Below are 18,549 nucleotides of genomic sequence, written 5' to 3'. Positions count from 1 at the left end.
AACCAGCTAATATCACAACGACAGGATCAAGTTCATGCATAACAATATTTAACTTAAATGTAAATGGACTAAATGATCCAATTAAAAGACACAGACTGGCAAATTGGATAAAGAGTCAAGACCCATCAGTTTGCTGTATTCAGGAGACCCATCTCACATGCAGAGACACACATAGGCTCAAAATAAAGGGATGGAGGAAGATCTACCAAGCAAATGAAGAACAGAAAAAAGCAGGAGTTGCAATCCTAGTCTCTGATAAAACAGACTTTAAACCATCAAAGATCAAAAGTGACAAAGAAGGCCATTACATAATGGTAAAGGGATCAATTCAACAGGAAGAGCTAACTATCCTAAATATATATGTGTCCAATATAGGAGCACCCAGATTCATAAAGCAAGTCCTTAGAGACTTACAAAGAGACTTAGACTCCCATACAATAATAATGGAAGACTTCAACACCCCACTGTCAACATTAGACAGATCAACGAGACAGAAAGTTAACAAGGATATCCCGGAATTGAACTCAACTCTGCACCAAGCGGACCTAATAGACATCTACGGAACTCTCCACCCCAAATCAATGGAATATACATACTTCTCAGCACCACATCGCACCTATTCTAAAATTGACCACATGGTTGGAAGTAAAGCACTCCTCAGCAAATGTAAAAGAACAGAAATTATAACAAACTGTCTCTCAGACCACAGTGCAATCAAACTAGAACTCAGGAATAAGAAAATCAATCAAAATCTCTCAACTACATGGAAACTGAACAACCTGCTCCTGAATGACTACTGGGTATGTAACGAAATAAAGGCAGAAATAAAGATGTTCTTGAAACCAATGAGAACAAAGATACAACATACCAGAATCTCTGGGACACATTTAAAGCAGTGTGTAGAGGGAAATTTATAGCACTAAATGCCCACAAGAGAAAGCTGGAAAGATCTAAAATTGACACCCTAACATCACAATTAAAAGAACTAGAGAAGCAAGAGCAAACACATTCAAAAGCTAGCAGCAGGCAAGAAATAACTAAGATCAGGCCTTAAGGCTTTATCCTTCTATCTCACAAAGGATATGTATTTCCTTAACTCAAACAGGAAATAGCGAACAACTAAATCCATGATAGAGAGCTAAGTCTAGGGCACTAGAATGATTTTTTAAAAAATTACTACTAAAAAAAATAACGACTTATAGTTTAGGAATAGTAACATTGCTTATCTAATATTTGCTACACACATTTTCTCCAGTAGTTTTGCTTAATACCTTGTTCATGTTTTTTATCTATGAAATTTTATAATTTATATAAAACTAAATTGTGATTTTTGTTTATTGATTTTAAATGCAAAATTTGTGTTATATGTAGAAACATGATTTATATGTTGTTCTAATTATGATGTTTAAAATTTAACTTAAAACTACACATGAAATATGAAATATAAATTGTGATGAGAGGTACAGTTCTTTTTTTCTAATTCTGTCACTCCTCACACAGACATTATTTTATCTACAAGTAAAAATTTTTAAAAATGGAAATGATGACCATAAACTATCTAAAATTTTAAAACGTTTTAAATTTTCACCCATTTTCTAAAGCAAAGATTGTAAACAATTTTTCATATATAAGTCTAACAAAGATTTTTAAAATGTTTACTAGTCAGTGAAAAGTTACATTGATGTTGGCATTCCCATAAAATGCATTTGGAAATGTAAACTGTAAACAGCTTTTCCAAAAATCAAGTTAATGATGTCTTCCAAAGTCTTATAAATAAAATTAAATCATTGTACATCTGAATAATTATTCAAAATGTGAAGAAGAGGAATCTGAGGCAATGGGACCTGTAAGCACACAGACAAATACTTTCCATGATCTTAAGATGAGACTATTCACAATAGCAAAGACTTGGAACCAACCCAAATGTCCATCAATGATAGAAAGGATTAAGAAAATGTAGCACATACGCACCATGGAATATTATGCAGCCATCAAATAGGATGAGTTCATGTCCTTTGTAGGGACATGGATGAAACTGGAAACCATCATTCTGAGCAAACTATCACACGGACAGAAAACCAAACACTGCATGTTCTCACTCATAGGTGGGAATTGAACAATGAGAACACTTGGACACAGGGTGGGGAACATCACACACCAGGGCCAGTCATGGTGTGGGAGGGGGAGGGAGAGCATTAGGAAAAATACCTAAAGTAAATGACGAGTTAATGGGTGCAGCACACCAACATGGCACATGTATACATATGTCACAAACCTGCATGTTGTGCACGTGTACCCTAGAACTTAAAGTATAATAATAAAAAAAAAGATAAGACAGAATTTGAGACCACCCTCTTGTTAGGTTCATAATGAACGTTCAAGGGGAAATGCCAAGACATGCTGACTTTAAATGATGAAGGATCATTACATCATGTTAAGAATTTGCATGGAATCTTACAGTCCAAGAGGGACCGCTGGAGTTTGTTGTTATGTTGGTTTGCTTTTTTGCTTGTTTGTTTGAGTTTTGTTGTCATTGTTATAAACAGAAGAGAAAAATACTGAGAAGTATAGAAACATGAACATATTAACACTTGGAAAGACCATAATAATAAACAGATAAAAAAGTATATGAAAGAGAAGGCACCCTAAATGAGGAAGATATTAGAGGAGGAAAAAAGTGATGACATTCAGATCATAGCAGTAAGTAAGATGATAACACCTAGTGCTGATGGTATGATTGCTATTAATGTGAAATATTATCGTTATCATTCCTCTTTGACATGAAATGGACATTAGCAAATGGTCAGTAGATCTATCCTTCCACAGATTTTCAAAATACAGCTACAGTTTTTGGTTTAAAGTACTTGTTATTTTTCAACTATCATATTTATCTGTAAATAAGACATAGGTAAAAAAAATGTACTCCAAAGCCAAACACAGATACACTTGTCAGTGCCTATTGTTTCCAGTTATGTGTAATTATAACTTTCACCTTCCTTATAATTGTTCTCCACTTCTTCATTCAGTGCTTTATCAGAAAGTTCAGATACAAATATAAAGAGCAAGTTTCGACTTTTCAGATGATCATACTCTGATGAAGGAAGTAAATTGTTACACTAACAATGTCCAAATTGCTTTATTAAAGGTACTCACAGAACTAGCCACTGATGATAAGGCAAAGGCAGGACATAAGCTCTCATTATTATTATGTGTAGCTTTACTAACTTATTAAAGACGTCAATCCCTGGACAAGTAACAAAATATGTCAGAGTTTAATACATAGTAGAATATAGATAACAGTAAGTACTTTTACACCAGAGCAGTGGAAACAATCAATTTGGCCTGGGAAATTAGGTAAAGCATTGAAATGGATATTAATCATTGGTTTTTAAGAACAAATACGACTTTTTCAGGCTTAAGACTAGGGTGTCTTAGGGAGGGAGGTAGTTTCAGGCAGAGACATCAACATAAATAAAGGAACACAAATAAACAAAGACATAGGGAGTCTGATAATATTTGAATCTAAGATAGGCAATAGGATGTATAAAACAAAAATTCTGAGTAGGGGAGGGAATAGTTGTGGAAGATCCAATTCGGAATCTTGACTGAAATTAATGAAGATGTTTGGTTAGGTTCATAACATGATTAAATGTACATTGTAAACATCAAAACACTATCTCTGAAACAGAGAATTGATAAAGTTGACAGTCCTTGTGGCAAGCAGCTGGTTACAGCAGTGTCTTTTAATATCTTTTCACAAAGATGATTAGTAATAGAATCGATTTTATATCATGATTTACTCCTCGTATTGTTTTCCCGACTGTGGCTACTAACCATGCACACATATATGGAAGTCTTCAACAAATTTTCTTAAAATGATGTTCAAGGAACACTGTCATTTTCTGTTATAATCCATTCTATCCTTTTTTACTCTTTCAAAATTAGCGATCAATGAGCACACAATTAATTCATGATCTACCAATGAATCTAGTTAATTGTTTGAAAAATAATAAGGATATTATTACAATACTAGTTCAAAGAAACATGGTGGTGCCTCAGCTGAGAATGTATCAGTAAGAACGTAGGAGAGGAAATATATTCAGGGGAAATTCTGAGAGGAATTTTTAGGGCTTTGTAATGAATCAGATACAGAGGATAAGAACATTATGGGGATCAGGCATTACAACTAAGTCAAAGTATGAACCTGTTAAAATAGAGCTTGAGAATGATCCCCTTATAATAAGTATGGTGTAATAAACGTGAAATTGTCTTGGCATACCTTATGATATCAGAAATTGAAACATTCATTTTTATACACTCATAATATTTTTCCCAATGCTTGATTGGTATTAGAATGCCTACATATTTTGAGCATTAAGCCGACTGTCTTTTTGGGACTCAGTATTGAATAAATAATATATAATAAGTTAAAAATAATTTTCAACCTTGGGTTATACTTTCAAAAAGATATTTATAAGAATGACAAGTGAATATGTTATTAAGGTTTTTTGTTTATTTAAACAAGAAAGTTAAATGTCAAAGTGACATTTCTGTGGCAATTTGATGATATAATCACTAAGAGTTAGATATTTTTCCTACAACCCCTCTAATGTACCCATTGTACATACTTTATCAACAGCATGAATTGCAAAGGGAAAAATTATAGTTTTTCTACCTTAGTTTTCTATCATGGGTGATTACAGTATCAACCATAGCAAATGTTGTTTCCTTCTTTTAAGTGTACAACATAATTTTAAAGGACTTAAGTACTATGCTGAATCAGTTCTTTTGTTAAACAGTAGTAACTGCTGCAACCACAGACCAGTGGAGTAGTTTTACTGATTATTTTGGCAAGAATGTGTCATGATACATATATCTTGAGAATTCTCACTTGGTTCTCCAATCCCTAATTTTAAATATCCTAATTACAAACTTTTCTCAAAATTTTATTTTGTAATACACAGGGAATCTTTCAACAACTCATATTTTTTCCTTGCATTCCTTCAGGCAAATAGAAATTACACCTCTTTTTAATTACAAAGGCAGAATTTTGAGGGTATACCTAGTATTAATTCTATGTGCAATTTTAAGAAACATATTTATGATTCAAATATATTTTAGTCGACTACCATAAATACATTCATATTCACTTTCATGAAAAAAAGAAAACAATCATATGCTGATTCTTAATGGTCTGTGATAAATGGTGAAATTAATATGTCATATTTAAATTACTTTGACAATTCATGTAGTGTAACAGCAAGTTCCCAACAATGCTCATGAAGTTTAATGATGTATTTTTCACATCTATGTATATTTTTATTTGGCCCAGGTGTTAAAAAAAAGTTTGAGTGTAGAATCACATGTAGACTGCTTGGTTTTGAACCCTGGCTCTAGCACTTACAAACCAATGACGTTAGTCTGGTCACCCATCCTCTGTGTTTGTGCTTCAGGTTACTAATCTGTAAAGTATATATAATTGTAGTACTATTTATTTGCGTCCTTATGAGGTTAAATGTTTAAATTTATGTATATGTGTGTGTGTGAAATTTAGAAGAGGTCCTGGCATTTTTAAAGTCCTTTTCAAGTGTTAAAACAAAAACAAAGATGTCTTTGTAACATTTCATTGAAGAAAATTTTTTGCATAGTAATTCTTCTTATTATTATTATTTTTGAGACGGAGTCTCGCTCTGTCTCCCTGGCTGGAGGGCAGTGGCGCGATCTCCGCTCACTGTAAGCTCCGCCTCCCGGGTTCCCGCTATTCTCCTGCCTCAGCCTCCCGAGTAGCAGGGACTACAGGCGCCGGCAACCGTGCCCGGTTAATTTTTTGTATTTTTAGTAGAGACGGGGTTTCACCGTGGTCTTGATCTCCTGACCTTGTGATCCGCCTGCCTCGGCCTCCCAAAGTGCTGGGATTACAGGCGTGAGCCACCGCGCCCGGCCCGCATAGTAATTATTTTTACTTACACAAACATCTTTCAGTTTACTCTTTGAAAGTAAATATGTGTGTTATATGTGATGGAAAAATGTGAACCTTAAACAGTTAATCAAGATATAGCACGTTTAACTTCAAATATTTCCATTCATTTTAGCAAATATTTTACACATCTTATTTCTTATTTCTCCTATGTTTTGGGCTTTGACTGATAGGCCCTGGAAACATAAAGAGAAAAGAGATATGTCTAAGGAATCCATATTCTGGTAGAAGAAACTAACATAACTATGTAATTAATCCACAGTGTGATAAATTCAGTGAGAGACAGACAGACACTAGGTTAACATTGTGCCAATGAATACAAGACAACACTTAGTAAAACCAGTGTTAAAATGACATAATCTAAGGCTTGGTTCTTAATTCTGAAGGCACTGAGAATTACTATTGGCCATGCCCATGTGTCCTCAAGCTTAAGGGACAAGCTTATGCTTTCTAAAGCAGACTGAGATTCCAGAACACTAGATTTTAAATTTCATTCACTGGAAGTCTCAACAAACAGAATTATCATAATCAGTAAATGCGCATGTATGATTGGAGGAGTATGAGACTAAAGATTGTAAGACCATTTAAATTATAACAAAAATCTAAGCAAGGTATAACTAAAATTGGACAGTGGCAAGAAGAATAAATAGGAAGTGTCATATTTGGGTGGTAAGAAGAGTATATATAAGGCAGAATTTGGTGACCAAGAAGATATGGGGAATACAATGGGGAGAAAGATGTAAAAAGTCTCTGAGATGCTTGTATTTTGGTAACAGTAGAAGTAATAGTGGCATAGTATTAGAAAATAAAGAAAAAAGAAGTTTATGGAAGAGAAAAGAGAACACTACAGGTAATGACTTTCATTGTAAACATGCTGATTTGAAGTATCGTTGGGATAATAACTGAGGAGTTCAGTAACTGATTGAAACCCAGATAGGTGTTAGAGTTGGAGATAAAGATTTCCTTAACCATGCTAAGTGAAGGATGGGAGTAGTTGCGCTCCTGCAAGAGGTGAGGTGTGAATTGAGAGATGATATGGCTAGTAACAAAAATCTAGAAAATGCCAACAAGGAAAAATTAAGAATAAGGAGTGATCAATTGGACATTTTTTGCCTTTTTTTTTAACTATTCAGTATCTGACAATTTCTTGTTATTTAAGGAGAACCTGTAAATATATAGAAAGGGGACCTGCTATCCACTACAAAAGCAAAAATTGATCAATATTTTCATTTCTCTCTGCCTAGCAGCACGGGAACAGAAATGTGGTCAAAACTAGTTTAACCACATTGTCCTAATTATGACTTTGGCTGGTGAAATGTGGGGTAAGAAAACTGGGTTTACTAGAAGTTCAGAGTTCCCTGATAGTGAGAAATCACGGTGTCCCTGACAGGGAATTAACCCATTGTTTGGGGGCTATGATCTTTTTAGTGATTCTGTGGTCTAGCCAGGTTTCCAATAAATCACTTTTTTCTAAGTTAAGCCAGAGTTGGTTTCTGGGAGTTGGGTATGGACAAGAACAGAACAGAAACAAAGGAAATAGACACTATGCAAATGTCACAAGAAGTCATATTAAATAACAAACATTATGATAGTTGGTTGCTTTGTGGGATGCAATTTTTAAAATATAGTATTCAGTTATGTGTATGTTATGTGTCACTGATATTGCCATGTGCTTTGTACTGCATTTAATAAATGAGAGAACTTTACAAAATGATTACTGAACACCTAATATGAGATATTTTGGCAGTGGGAATAAGTAATGAACCAGACAAGATAGCTACCCGCATTAGTAGAACCTGAATTTTGTTGCCATTTCAGAATTTGCTGTTGGCTTTTATAAATACATTGTGAAGTCCCAGATAAAGAACAGCAGTTAACGCTTTACCCTTCGTTTTCCTTATTACAAGCAACTATGCATTGACAACCAGATGCCATTAGACTTTCTTTTTAATTGATAAAAGTATTTACAAATTGTTGTCTTTATGATGTCTTATCATTTTAATTTATTCATTTTTGGTTCCTTTTACACTCTGCTCTATTTTTTTATCCTTTCTTGAAAAAACAAGTGCTAACTTGTAATTAGTCATACCATTCAAGTCTCCAAGGAGAAAGTTGATAAATGCAAAGTTTTAGTTTTATTTAAAATGTGGATTCACAAGGAAGCACTCTGACTATAAGCACCTTTCCTGATTTTACAGATTCTTTTCTGTTGGTATGCTGAAGTTAATAAAGACAGTGTAAGACAGAGCTGTCCTTGCCGTTTGTCATTAGCTGAAGTCCTGGGATATCTCTGTAATTTTAGGTCTTAGTTTAATCCATTGCTTTATATCAGAGAAGATAATTGTGATTTTATATTACATTTAAATAAATTAAAGATACTAATAGCATTTTAGCGATCTCATAATATTTTGAGATAATGCTTCCAGTATCCTCTTATTATTTATTTTGAGACTTGAGTTCCAGTGCTAAAGAAGATTTTTTTCTTTCAGCAATAACATTTGTTTAGGTGTAGTTTTTCATACTGGGCACATTTCTTATAAGATGTAAATCTCTTGAAGAGAAAGAAGATAAAAATTTACACATTTCAATATATTTATTTTAAAATTAAACTCAATGAGTGGTTTTTACTTCTCATTTTCACATAGAACCACTTTTTATTTTAGGAAAGAGAATATAGGCCACTGGTTTTATTGTAAAGAGTCTTGATTTGAATTCATGTGTTCTGAATTTTAGTACTGTACTTTTAAATGGCATCTCAGAAGTGCGTCATTTTTCTTCTTTCTTCTTTGCTTCCTTCTTCCCTCCCTCCTTTAGTGTGTGCACATCTACTATTAATTACCTAACCTTTTTTCCACACTTACATAGTAGGAAATCTCAGAATCAACCTTTTATTTTCCTTCACATTCTTTCCTATGTCTGTTTTCTTTGGTGGCTTTTCAGAGGATCACAACCTTCTGTATATTCCTACCAGGCAGTGACTTTCTGCATGCTGGAATTATCATCCTCTCCCACCCAAGACCCTACCTTTGGGGAGGAGTGTTTACAGAAGACTGAGGAAAGATGAAACCTTCACTTTAGCCAATTAGACTTTCAGACCAAACATAAGGTTCAACAAGGTGATGGAAGTCATAGCCATATCACCTTCACATATACAACTGAACTTGTGACCAAGTTCTTTGTATTTATTTTTTGCTTCCTTTCCATTCTTAGGGATTCAGTGTTACACAATATTTAAGAGCATGAGCTTAAAATCTGCCTCTACTACTTACAAACTATGTAATCTTGGACATATTTCTTGCAACTCAGTTTCCTCATCATTGGAAAACAGCAATAGTGACTATCTCATTGGCTTATTGTGAGAATCACATATATTACATGCAGAGCACAGAAAATGCTCCCTGGCACATCACAAATGTTCAATACAAGTTAGATATTCAGCCAGGTGGGGTGACTCATGCCTGTAATCCCAGCTACTTGGGAGGCAGAGGCGGGTGGATCACCTGAGGTCAGGAGTTTAAGACCAGCATGATCAACATAGTGAAACCCCATCTCTACTAAAAATACAAAAAATAAAAAATAAAAAAACATAGCTGGGCGTGGTGGCGGGCACCTGTAATCCCAGCTACTTGGGTGGCTGAAGCAGGAGAATTACTTGAACCCGGGAGGCGGAGGTTTCCCTGAGCCAATATTGCGCCACTGCACTCCAACCGGGGTGACAGTGGGAGAAGCCATCTCAAAATAAATACAGAAATAAAGAAATAAATATTTTAAAAATGTAAGTATTCTTCTTAGAGCAATAATAAAAGATTTTTATTACCATCTATGTGAATTATGTTATTATGAAATTTTAGCTGGGAGGACTTATTCTCCTGAATACTTGAGTCATATTCCTCTTTTTAAGTACAATTGACCATGTCTATGGGTTTTAAAGTTTCCATGCTGCCTATGGAGTCAAATTTGTTTCATCTAATATTTAAAATGTTTGCAGTCTGGCCCCATCAGCCATTCAAGTCTCAATTCCCAGGGGATCAAAAGTAAATTTCAGCCAAAATGGCTTACTAAATGTGTTGTAAATAAAGTCTGGACTTCCTTATGCTGTTGCTCAGAAAGATCTTATTTGACATGCCTTTAATTTACCTGCATGCATTTCCAAAGATTTATGATCATAATACATTGTAAAAGGAAAGAGTATGTGAAAGGAATTAGCATAATCTAATATGTTGTATCCATCTAGGGCAAGGGAATTTTGAGAAGAATTTCAAATATTTTGTTTCATTTAATTTTCCAGTTACAGTTTTCTATAAATCAGTTAGCCTGGTTTATAGAAAAATTTGAATCTCTGAAATATTTTTATTTGTCACTTATACTTGAATAAAGTAAAAAGTAAAAAGAAAAAAGAGCTATAAGCTTAGAGAAGTTAAGTAACTTGTTTGATGTGAACTCCATTGCCCACATTTTAGGTCTCCATTGCCCACGTGGTTACTGATGATCAGATAGCTAAGAATAGAAATGAAGCTAAGTATCTTTTATTTCTCAAAGTTTAAGCCAAATTTGGATAAATATGAGGTATATATTTAACATTTTTATTTAAATTAAACAATATATTTTTCCTTGGCATAGTTCTCCTTTCTGTCCCCTCCAAAATCTAAGCTATTCTGTAATATCTGTGCAGTTATAGCAAATTTGACCGAAGTTTCCATTTTTGTTTCCACAGAAATGTGAGAATGACACAGTCTAACATATTTCTTGGTGTTCAGATCTTTGTTTAGTAGAAGGAATTTGATTATATTTTCATTCTGTGAATTTCTCTAGAAATTATGACACTGTTCTTCCCACCCTTGCCAGTAATGTTAACGAATCTGGGTTTGTGAAAAATTTCCTCTTCTGTTTAGTCATTTCATTATTTTCATGATGTGTATTGTTTGTATTTCTATCAAGTTAAGAATTTCATCAATTGGCATTGTTAAAAGCATAAAATGTGGTATGTGTGTATATGTGTGTATTTTGTGTGCCTATTCAGCATACTGAAATGCAAATGTTCAAGGTGATATTTCAACTTTATTTCTTATATTTTGTTTACTACATTATGGTATACCACAGGAAAGTCAACTTTTAATCCTATGGTTAATAGTTCAAAAGTCTTATCAATTAGTTATTTAATACTTTCTAGTAACATTTTGAAATCTTGTCTATCAAGAGATCTGAGGTATAGATATTATGCTTATGTTTTAGATGTTTAAAACCTTTTGTTTAATAACTGCTCAAAATTTGGGAAAGGTCCTGGCTGAATGGCCTTGAATAATATACGCGAGTCCTAGGAATCTGAGCTATAAAGCTAGGGCTAAATGATAAAACATTCTTTCTTCTACAGGAAGGTTTGTGTGAAGGATGAATTTATAGACATTTATCATATTTCTGAATGAAATCGTATGTACAATAGTGTCAGTTAAAACTCCTGTCCTGGAATGATTACAAACTAGATGGTGCTTTTCCTTTATAACCTATATGCCCTTGGACATGTTTCTCAACCACTTTAGCCTTAGTTTCTCATCTAAAAGTGAAGTTAATACTACTTTTTACCTCAAAGCAAAATGAATGGTTTGAAGTCTATGTGAAGCCCACAACCTTTATGACAGGAAAGTCAAAGATACTGACAGGTCACATGTGCCAGCTTTCCCTAGGAATTTTGATAAAGTAATCAGAAAGTTCAAATATGTGACAAGAAAAAGTATAGAGTAATTGAGTGATTTTTTTCCTGAAGGGATAATTTAGCAGAATATATCATTTTTATTCTATTTAATTGGGTTGGTTTTTACTAGTTTTACTATTATAGTGAAAATAAAGTATAAATATTGATTTTTCTACAATCGGAATCCTCTGAAAAGAAATTACTGAGGGTTTGTTGTAGTGGAAAAAATATCCAAAGCCATTTCCCCAACAGGAACATGTTAATTGTAATGTTACAAGTATTCTCACTATTTTACCTAAAGAAGTGTCAGTAATAATGATGTCCAGAATATAATTTCTCCACAATTTCCAAATTCGTGTTATAACTAGCTTCATTAAGATTTTAGATTACTTTTAATATTTGTGTAGAGCACATTTTAGGACTTTAAAATGATCAAGTCCTTGATCTTCCTTGAGTTCCACAAGAAGGTGTTCACTTTGACAAGTATTCACATCAGCAAATCTTTTTCTGGTCAGTCCTGTTTGTAATATTCTTACCATAATGAGAATGAATAATATCAATCACAATTAGTGGTATGAATCATGAATAGAAACGAATATGTACTCTGTCATATAATATAGTGGATGTAACTAAAGATACCTAAATTGAAAAGATAATAATCTTTAACCTATACTTTCTAAATAATATTATTGTGTTAATATTTTTCCCTCAGTAGCTAACTCTAAATAACATAGAATTTGAGATGAAATATATTTGTTGTTATAGCTACATATTGTCAGAGATCTAGGAAGTAATAAGATATGTTAATTAAGAGAGATAAGGAATGATATATAAGACAGTATTTTTAATATCAGAACACATGCTTGACTTTTTAATTAAAATGTTTAATAATTCGATTAATGTGACAAAGTACACAAGGAAAAGAAATGTAAGGAACTTTCATAATGTGACCAAACATTCAAAAATGCAGAAAAAGAAAATCACGTCCCTTGAAAGGCTGATAAAAATACTAAAAATAGTTTCATATTTTCATGAAAGGTTTGATTGAATTGATTCAAACAACTTTTTCCCAATACAGTAAACTCTTGTTTATCAAAATCTAGCTTTTCTTTTGTCAACTAAAACCTACCTTTTTAAAAGCAAGTTAAAATAATTTTTTTTAATGAAGTTATTTTTAAAATCAAGTATAAAAAGGTCTATGTGACCGATCAAAGAAGCAACAGAAATTGGTTAAAGGCCATATTCAAGGTGCTTTTCAAAGCTTTCTTCTAATATAAGAATGGAATCAGGTTATATGAATAACATCAGGCCCAAGCTCTTTTCAAAACCTTATGGCTCTAGTGGAGAAAACAATACAACATATTCTGTTCTTTCCCTACATATGCATTCCCCAGGGATGCATACGTCCAAAAAGAGAAAACAGATATTTTGAGGAGGTCCTAAAATAACAGGAAGGCTGATATTTGATCTTATAGTAAGAGTTTTTCTGTATTACTTAAAACCCCAGAAAGTCACATTAAATATGATATCTCCACTCTTCTTATTTTTCTTCCCCATTTAGACCTATAGAAAACAATTGTAAATATGTTTGTGTAAGACACTATAAGGAATTGTACTTTTCCCTTAACCTCAGAGTATAAGTAAAGCCAACTTTATCTCCTTAGACTTACAAAGTTGTTGAAATGACTTAAGTTTTACAAGTGGTGCAGATTAGAATGTCAAGTCCAATGTGTTTTATTTACTTGTAGAGCAGCATGTGGTTTAAATTGCCTACTGAATGGCCAAAGAACCCTTGTGAATTTACCATCATAAATTCTCTGATTACAAATTCAAATTGTGTGGTTTTATGAAGATAATAGCAAAGGGTATTCTTAGACAACAGGTTGAATTCACACAAGTGGCATTTTGAGCCCTGTACTGGGAGTGCACTTTTTTATTGCAAGCAGCATTCCTGCATGTGCAGAGAGTTATTGAAAATGCAATCTTACCAAGTAGATGATCTGTTGGTTTTCTTTTCACATGGTTTAAAAAATGCTCATTTCCCATTCTTCTTTTCATGAACATCATTTTACCAGTGAATATTTCTTTTTTTTTCATTTGTCTCATTAATTTTTTCCTCTTCAGGTGTAATCTAGCTCCTGTGGTGGAGTTTGCTGCAGATGTGGGAACTAAATCAGATTTTATTACCATGAATCCATCAGTTGTACAAAGAGCATTTGGAGGCTTTCGGAATGAGAGTGACAGAGAAAAATTTGTGCATAGACTTTCCATGCTGAATGACAGTGTCCTTTGGATTCCTGCTTTCATGGTCAAAGGAGGAGAGAAGCACGTGGAGTGGGTTAATGCATTAATCCTTAAGAATAAACTGAAAGTGCGAACTGCCTATCCATCATTGAGACTTATTCATGCTGTCAGAGGGTAAGTGACTGGAAAGGATCAGTTTGTCCTTGGCACAGTGGAACACATATAACTAAACATTTTCCCTAGACAAGAATAAGCTTCAGTAAAATCTCCAAATGGATATATGCTTCCATTATTTCATAACGGTTACTCTATTTACAAACTTGAAGTTTGTTTACATATGATATGATTTTAATTCATCTTCTTTTTTGAAAAAGCAAATTGTTGAACCTGTCACTTATTTATGTCTGCTCATGAACAAACTACTATTTTTTTTTTTATTTTTAGCGCTAAAAAGTAATAAGAATTCATAGTAAAATTAATGGGTTTTGTGTAAGGAAACTACAACAGAAGAACTGAATGGCTATTGGGCAATATTATGTAAGCATAAATGTTAGATATATTTAAGGAGCAATTAAGTCCCATCTGTAGCCAAGAGGCCTACTGGTGAGAAAGGAGGCTGGCTGAGATAAAATGCCTTAATGCTTCCCCCCAAAGTCACAGATGCCGTTTTAATGAATTAAGCCAACATTTCCCTTTTATTAACACAAGTTCAGAAAAAAGCATTAAAATATAAACGCTTGCTTAAAAGTGGCAAATGACCAAAAGGCCAAATTCACTCATGCACACATATAAGTATGTAAAGAAGATGAACCACAGATGAGAAATTATGTTTTTTTACTGGAAGTGTACTGAGTGTCAGATACTGTAGCTTCAAAAATGAAGAGCTGACCACTAACTTTAAAAAATGCATAGGCTTTACAGTACAAACAGAGGCATATACAATTCACTAGTGGCCTAATAGGGGAATATATTGTCAGAGGTGTATAATTTGTCACTCAGGTTCACAAAGACACTTGGAAAGTAGATCAAACATTTGAACTGGACTTTAAAAACAGAATAGCCTGTAATCCCAGCACTTTGGGAGGCCGAGGTGGGTGGATCACGAGGTCAGGAGATCGAGACCATCCTGGCTAACACAGTGAAACCCTGTCTCTACTAAAAAATACAAAAAAACTAGCCAGGTGAGGTGGCAGGCACCTGTAGTCCCAGCTACTCGGGAGGCTGAGGCAGGAGAATGGCGTAAACCCGGGAGGCGGAGCTTGCAGTGAGCTGAGATCCGGCCACTGCACTCCAGCCTGGGCAACACAGTGAGACTCCGTCCCCCCCAAAAAAAAAAAAAAGAAAAAAGAAAAAACAGAATAGCAATTGCCCGAGGGATAAAAGAAACGGAATAAGAAAACCAAACAGAAGGAAATGCCGTTACATTATTAGAGGGTACCAGGTCAAGGAAATGATGAAGTGCACAGTAAACATATGGAATAATGGAGCCTGTTGTGGAACACTGGAATACAAAGTTGGAAAAGTAACTTGGGATGTGGTTGAGAAGGGAATTGAGTTTATGCTGTAGGAAGCACAGTTAGATGTCTGACTTTAATAAGAAATCTTGTAACTGCAGACATTTATTTGGCAAGGACAAGAAAAATGCTAGAGGCATAAAAACCAATTAGGCTTTTGATCAGTTTACTCATAAGATAATAAGGATGTAAGACAGAAGCAGTGGACTTGGGAAGGAAGGGCAAGTTCAGGGGGCCAATTAAATACAATGGATACAAGTCCTGAAAAAAACAGGTTTCCAAGCCCAGACTTAAAAATAGTTTCTTATACTGTAACAGGAACTGGGCTAAGGTGTTTTTGTTTTGTTCCTGAGATAATTTCCTGCAAGGATTTACTATTTCCTGTTTAAATCTCTAGAGAGTTTCTTGTATTGTATTATTCTGCACACAATTACATTGCTTTGAGACAGAGTCTCACTCTGTCGTCCAGGCTGGAGTGCAGTGGCGCGATCTCGGCTCATTGCCACCTCCGCCTTCCAGGTTCACGTCATTCTCCTGCCTCAGCCTAGGGAGTAGCTGGAACTACGCCCAGCTAATTTTTTGTATTTTTAGTAGAGACGGGGTTTCGCCATGTTAGCCAGGATGGTCTTGATCTCCTGACCTCGTGATCCGCCCACCTCGGCCTCCCAAAATGCTGGGATTACAGGCGTGAGCCACCGCGCCCTGCCTAAATTGCATTCTTATAATTACATCATGGTTATTCAACACACATTCTCTTGGTGTTTGACAGGAAGTTTCAACAAAGTAAGATAAAAATATGTGCATTTGGATAAGTAACTGGTTTTTTTTTTGTTTGTTTGTTTGTTTTTTAAGTTACAAATATCCCTGGTAATTACAATTTGACTCTTAAAAAAAAGTACATTTTAAGAAAGTGTAACATTACAGTGCATTGTGTTAAGAACATGTCTGTTTTTGTCTGTTTGGGTATCATGTTATTCTGAAAAACACCTTAAAAAGATAACTTTTCCATCTTAAACACACACACACACACACACACTCACTCCAGTGATAGCAGATTAAGTTTTAGTAAGAAATACTCTGAAGTAAGCAGACTATGGAAAACTAATGAGAAAACTTAAGATTACTCTGAATTAGTACCTTTGTTTCCTAGATTTTGGTTTATATTTCTCAATCCGATACCAAAACCGAAGCATGAAATAAGAGGAGTGACTGCAATAGTGCATTTTCAATAAGTTAGAATCCAGATAGTGTTATATATGATTAACAGTGAATACACATGGGTTTTTACATATATTTTAAAGGTAAAAATTGCAGATTCTTTCAGTAATTTAATAAGACTCCTATGTTTTGTCCTATTCACTTTTATAACCATTATAAATATAAACTACTTCACTAATTCCTAAGCATTTTATTCCAAAGAGCAACAAGGCTAAATTTCTTACCACTGGTGAAAGGAATGGTATGCCTTTTTTGGTTACTGTGAATTAGATATATTTTCTAAACTGATTTTGAATTCTGTAGAAATAACTTCTCTCTCCACCTTCCTTATCACAAATCTACATATACCCTCTTAAAGGGTCAAGGTATTGAGTTCTAAGCTGTGGCCATGGATAATAAAAGGAGCTCAAGAGAGTCTTGTGACTTTTCCAATAGAATGGAAATTTGTACACATGGTGTACGTGTGAAAGGCAACTTCATTTATGGATTTTATTGAAACTAGTACATTAATGTATGCAAGATAGTGTTTTGACATAATGTATGTAGTTTCTACTGGAACTGTAAATGAAAATAAGGAAGTATGAGCACTGATGAAACAAAAATGATTTATGTGATATGAAAGCAAAGGCAAACTCCCCAAAGAACTATTCTTTAAGTAATTGTTTTACATCTCCTTTGACTTACCTCTCTGAAACCCTGTGGTTAATACAGTTCAGCAAAATAAGGAGTTTCATATCCTCTGTTGATTACTGGACTTGGTTGACCCTCATGAGCAATTAAAGCACCCAAGACGCAGAATTTAGGGTGTGTATAGTCATAATGTTAAAATGTGAAGGCTCTTCCAAGTACTGCAATTACAAATAAAAAGTTTAAGTGATTTGTAAAACAAGATTCCTGAACACAATGAGGATCATTTAGATAGTTTTCATACGGTCAGACATCATTACTTAACCATTTTGACCTCTAAAAACTGTGATTCCTTACTAATTTTAAAATCCTATTTAATTTTAGATTTTTCTATAAGCTCTAAAAATGAAGCCGTCAGTCACAAAATTCAGATACTCTTAAGTATTGTTTTAATGTGTTGCAATTCTTCTGAAACCATATTCAGTAAAACAGAAGGAAAAGTTATATACATAGATTCATAATTTAAAAAGAATCTTGCAAAATAGTAAAAGTAATCTAATGGGGACAAATCAGATATATACATTACAAGTTTAAGAGAATGTATGAAAACATAAAATCGGTGTGGGATTGCCACTTTTTTATTGGTATTTCTTCAGAAGCCCCACGTGGTCTGCATTTTTCAAATTAGCATTTTGTATTTTTTTTTTTTTAATAAAGAAAGGAATAATTTTGGGCCCAGTGCAGTGGCTCATGCTTGTGATCCCAATACTTTGGGAGGCCAAGGTGGGTGGATTACCTGAGGTCAGAAGTTCGAGACGAGCCTGGCCAACATGGCAAAACACTGCCTCTATTAAAAATACAAAAATTAGCCAGATATGGTGGCACACACCTGTAGTCCCCGCTACATGGCAGGCTGAGGCAGGAGAATCACTTGAACCCAGGGAGGCAGAGGTTGCAGTGAGCTGAGCTCATGCTACTGCACTCCAGCCTGGGTGACACAGTGATTCTCTGTCTCAAAAAAAAAAAAAAAAAAAAAAAAATTGGAGCAAATAAGATAGTAAGCATGAAGAGGGGATTCGGGGTCTTCAAAGTCATTTAAAAATTTGACTACAAAATGTAAAATAAAAGCTTCTTATTTATATCCAGCTAAGAAAATTATTAATATACAACTTAATATCTTAATAACCTGTTTAAATTAATGACAGTTTTATATAATATTTTAAAATATTATCTAAGACATAGCTCAAAATACATTTTTATAAAATGCTTAGAGACAGGTA

At 34.1% G+C, this 18,549-nt stretch overlaps 1 protein-coding gene across 1 annotated transcript in view; it reads left to right on the top strand.

Moving 5' to 3' along the window:
- ST8SIA4 (ST8 alpha-N-acetyl-neuraminide alpha-2,8-sialyltransferase 4) overlaps positions 1 to 18,549 on the top strand; it is a 97,668-nt gene that overhangs the window by 35,884 nt on the left and 43,235 nt on the right. The window contains 1 exon segment of the mRNA NM_001266232.1: positions 13,791 to 14,084. Coding sequence (NP_001253161.1) covers positions 13,791 to 14,084 — 294 coding nt within the window.

This window comes from Macaca mulatta, chromosome 6 (assembly GCF_049350105.2).
Source record: "Macaca mulatta isolate MMU2019108-1 chromosome 6, T2T-MMU8v2.0, whole genome shotgun sequence".
In the NCBI taxonomy this organism is placed as follows: domain Eukaryota; kingdom Metazoa; phylum Chordata; class Mammalia; order Primates; family Cercopithecidae; genus Macaca; species Macaca mulatta.
Note: the sequence above shows the minus strand (reverse complement) of the source record. Positions and strands in the feature narration are given on the sequence as shown.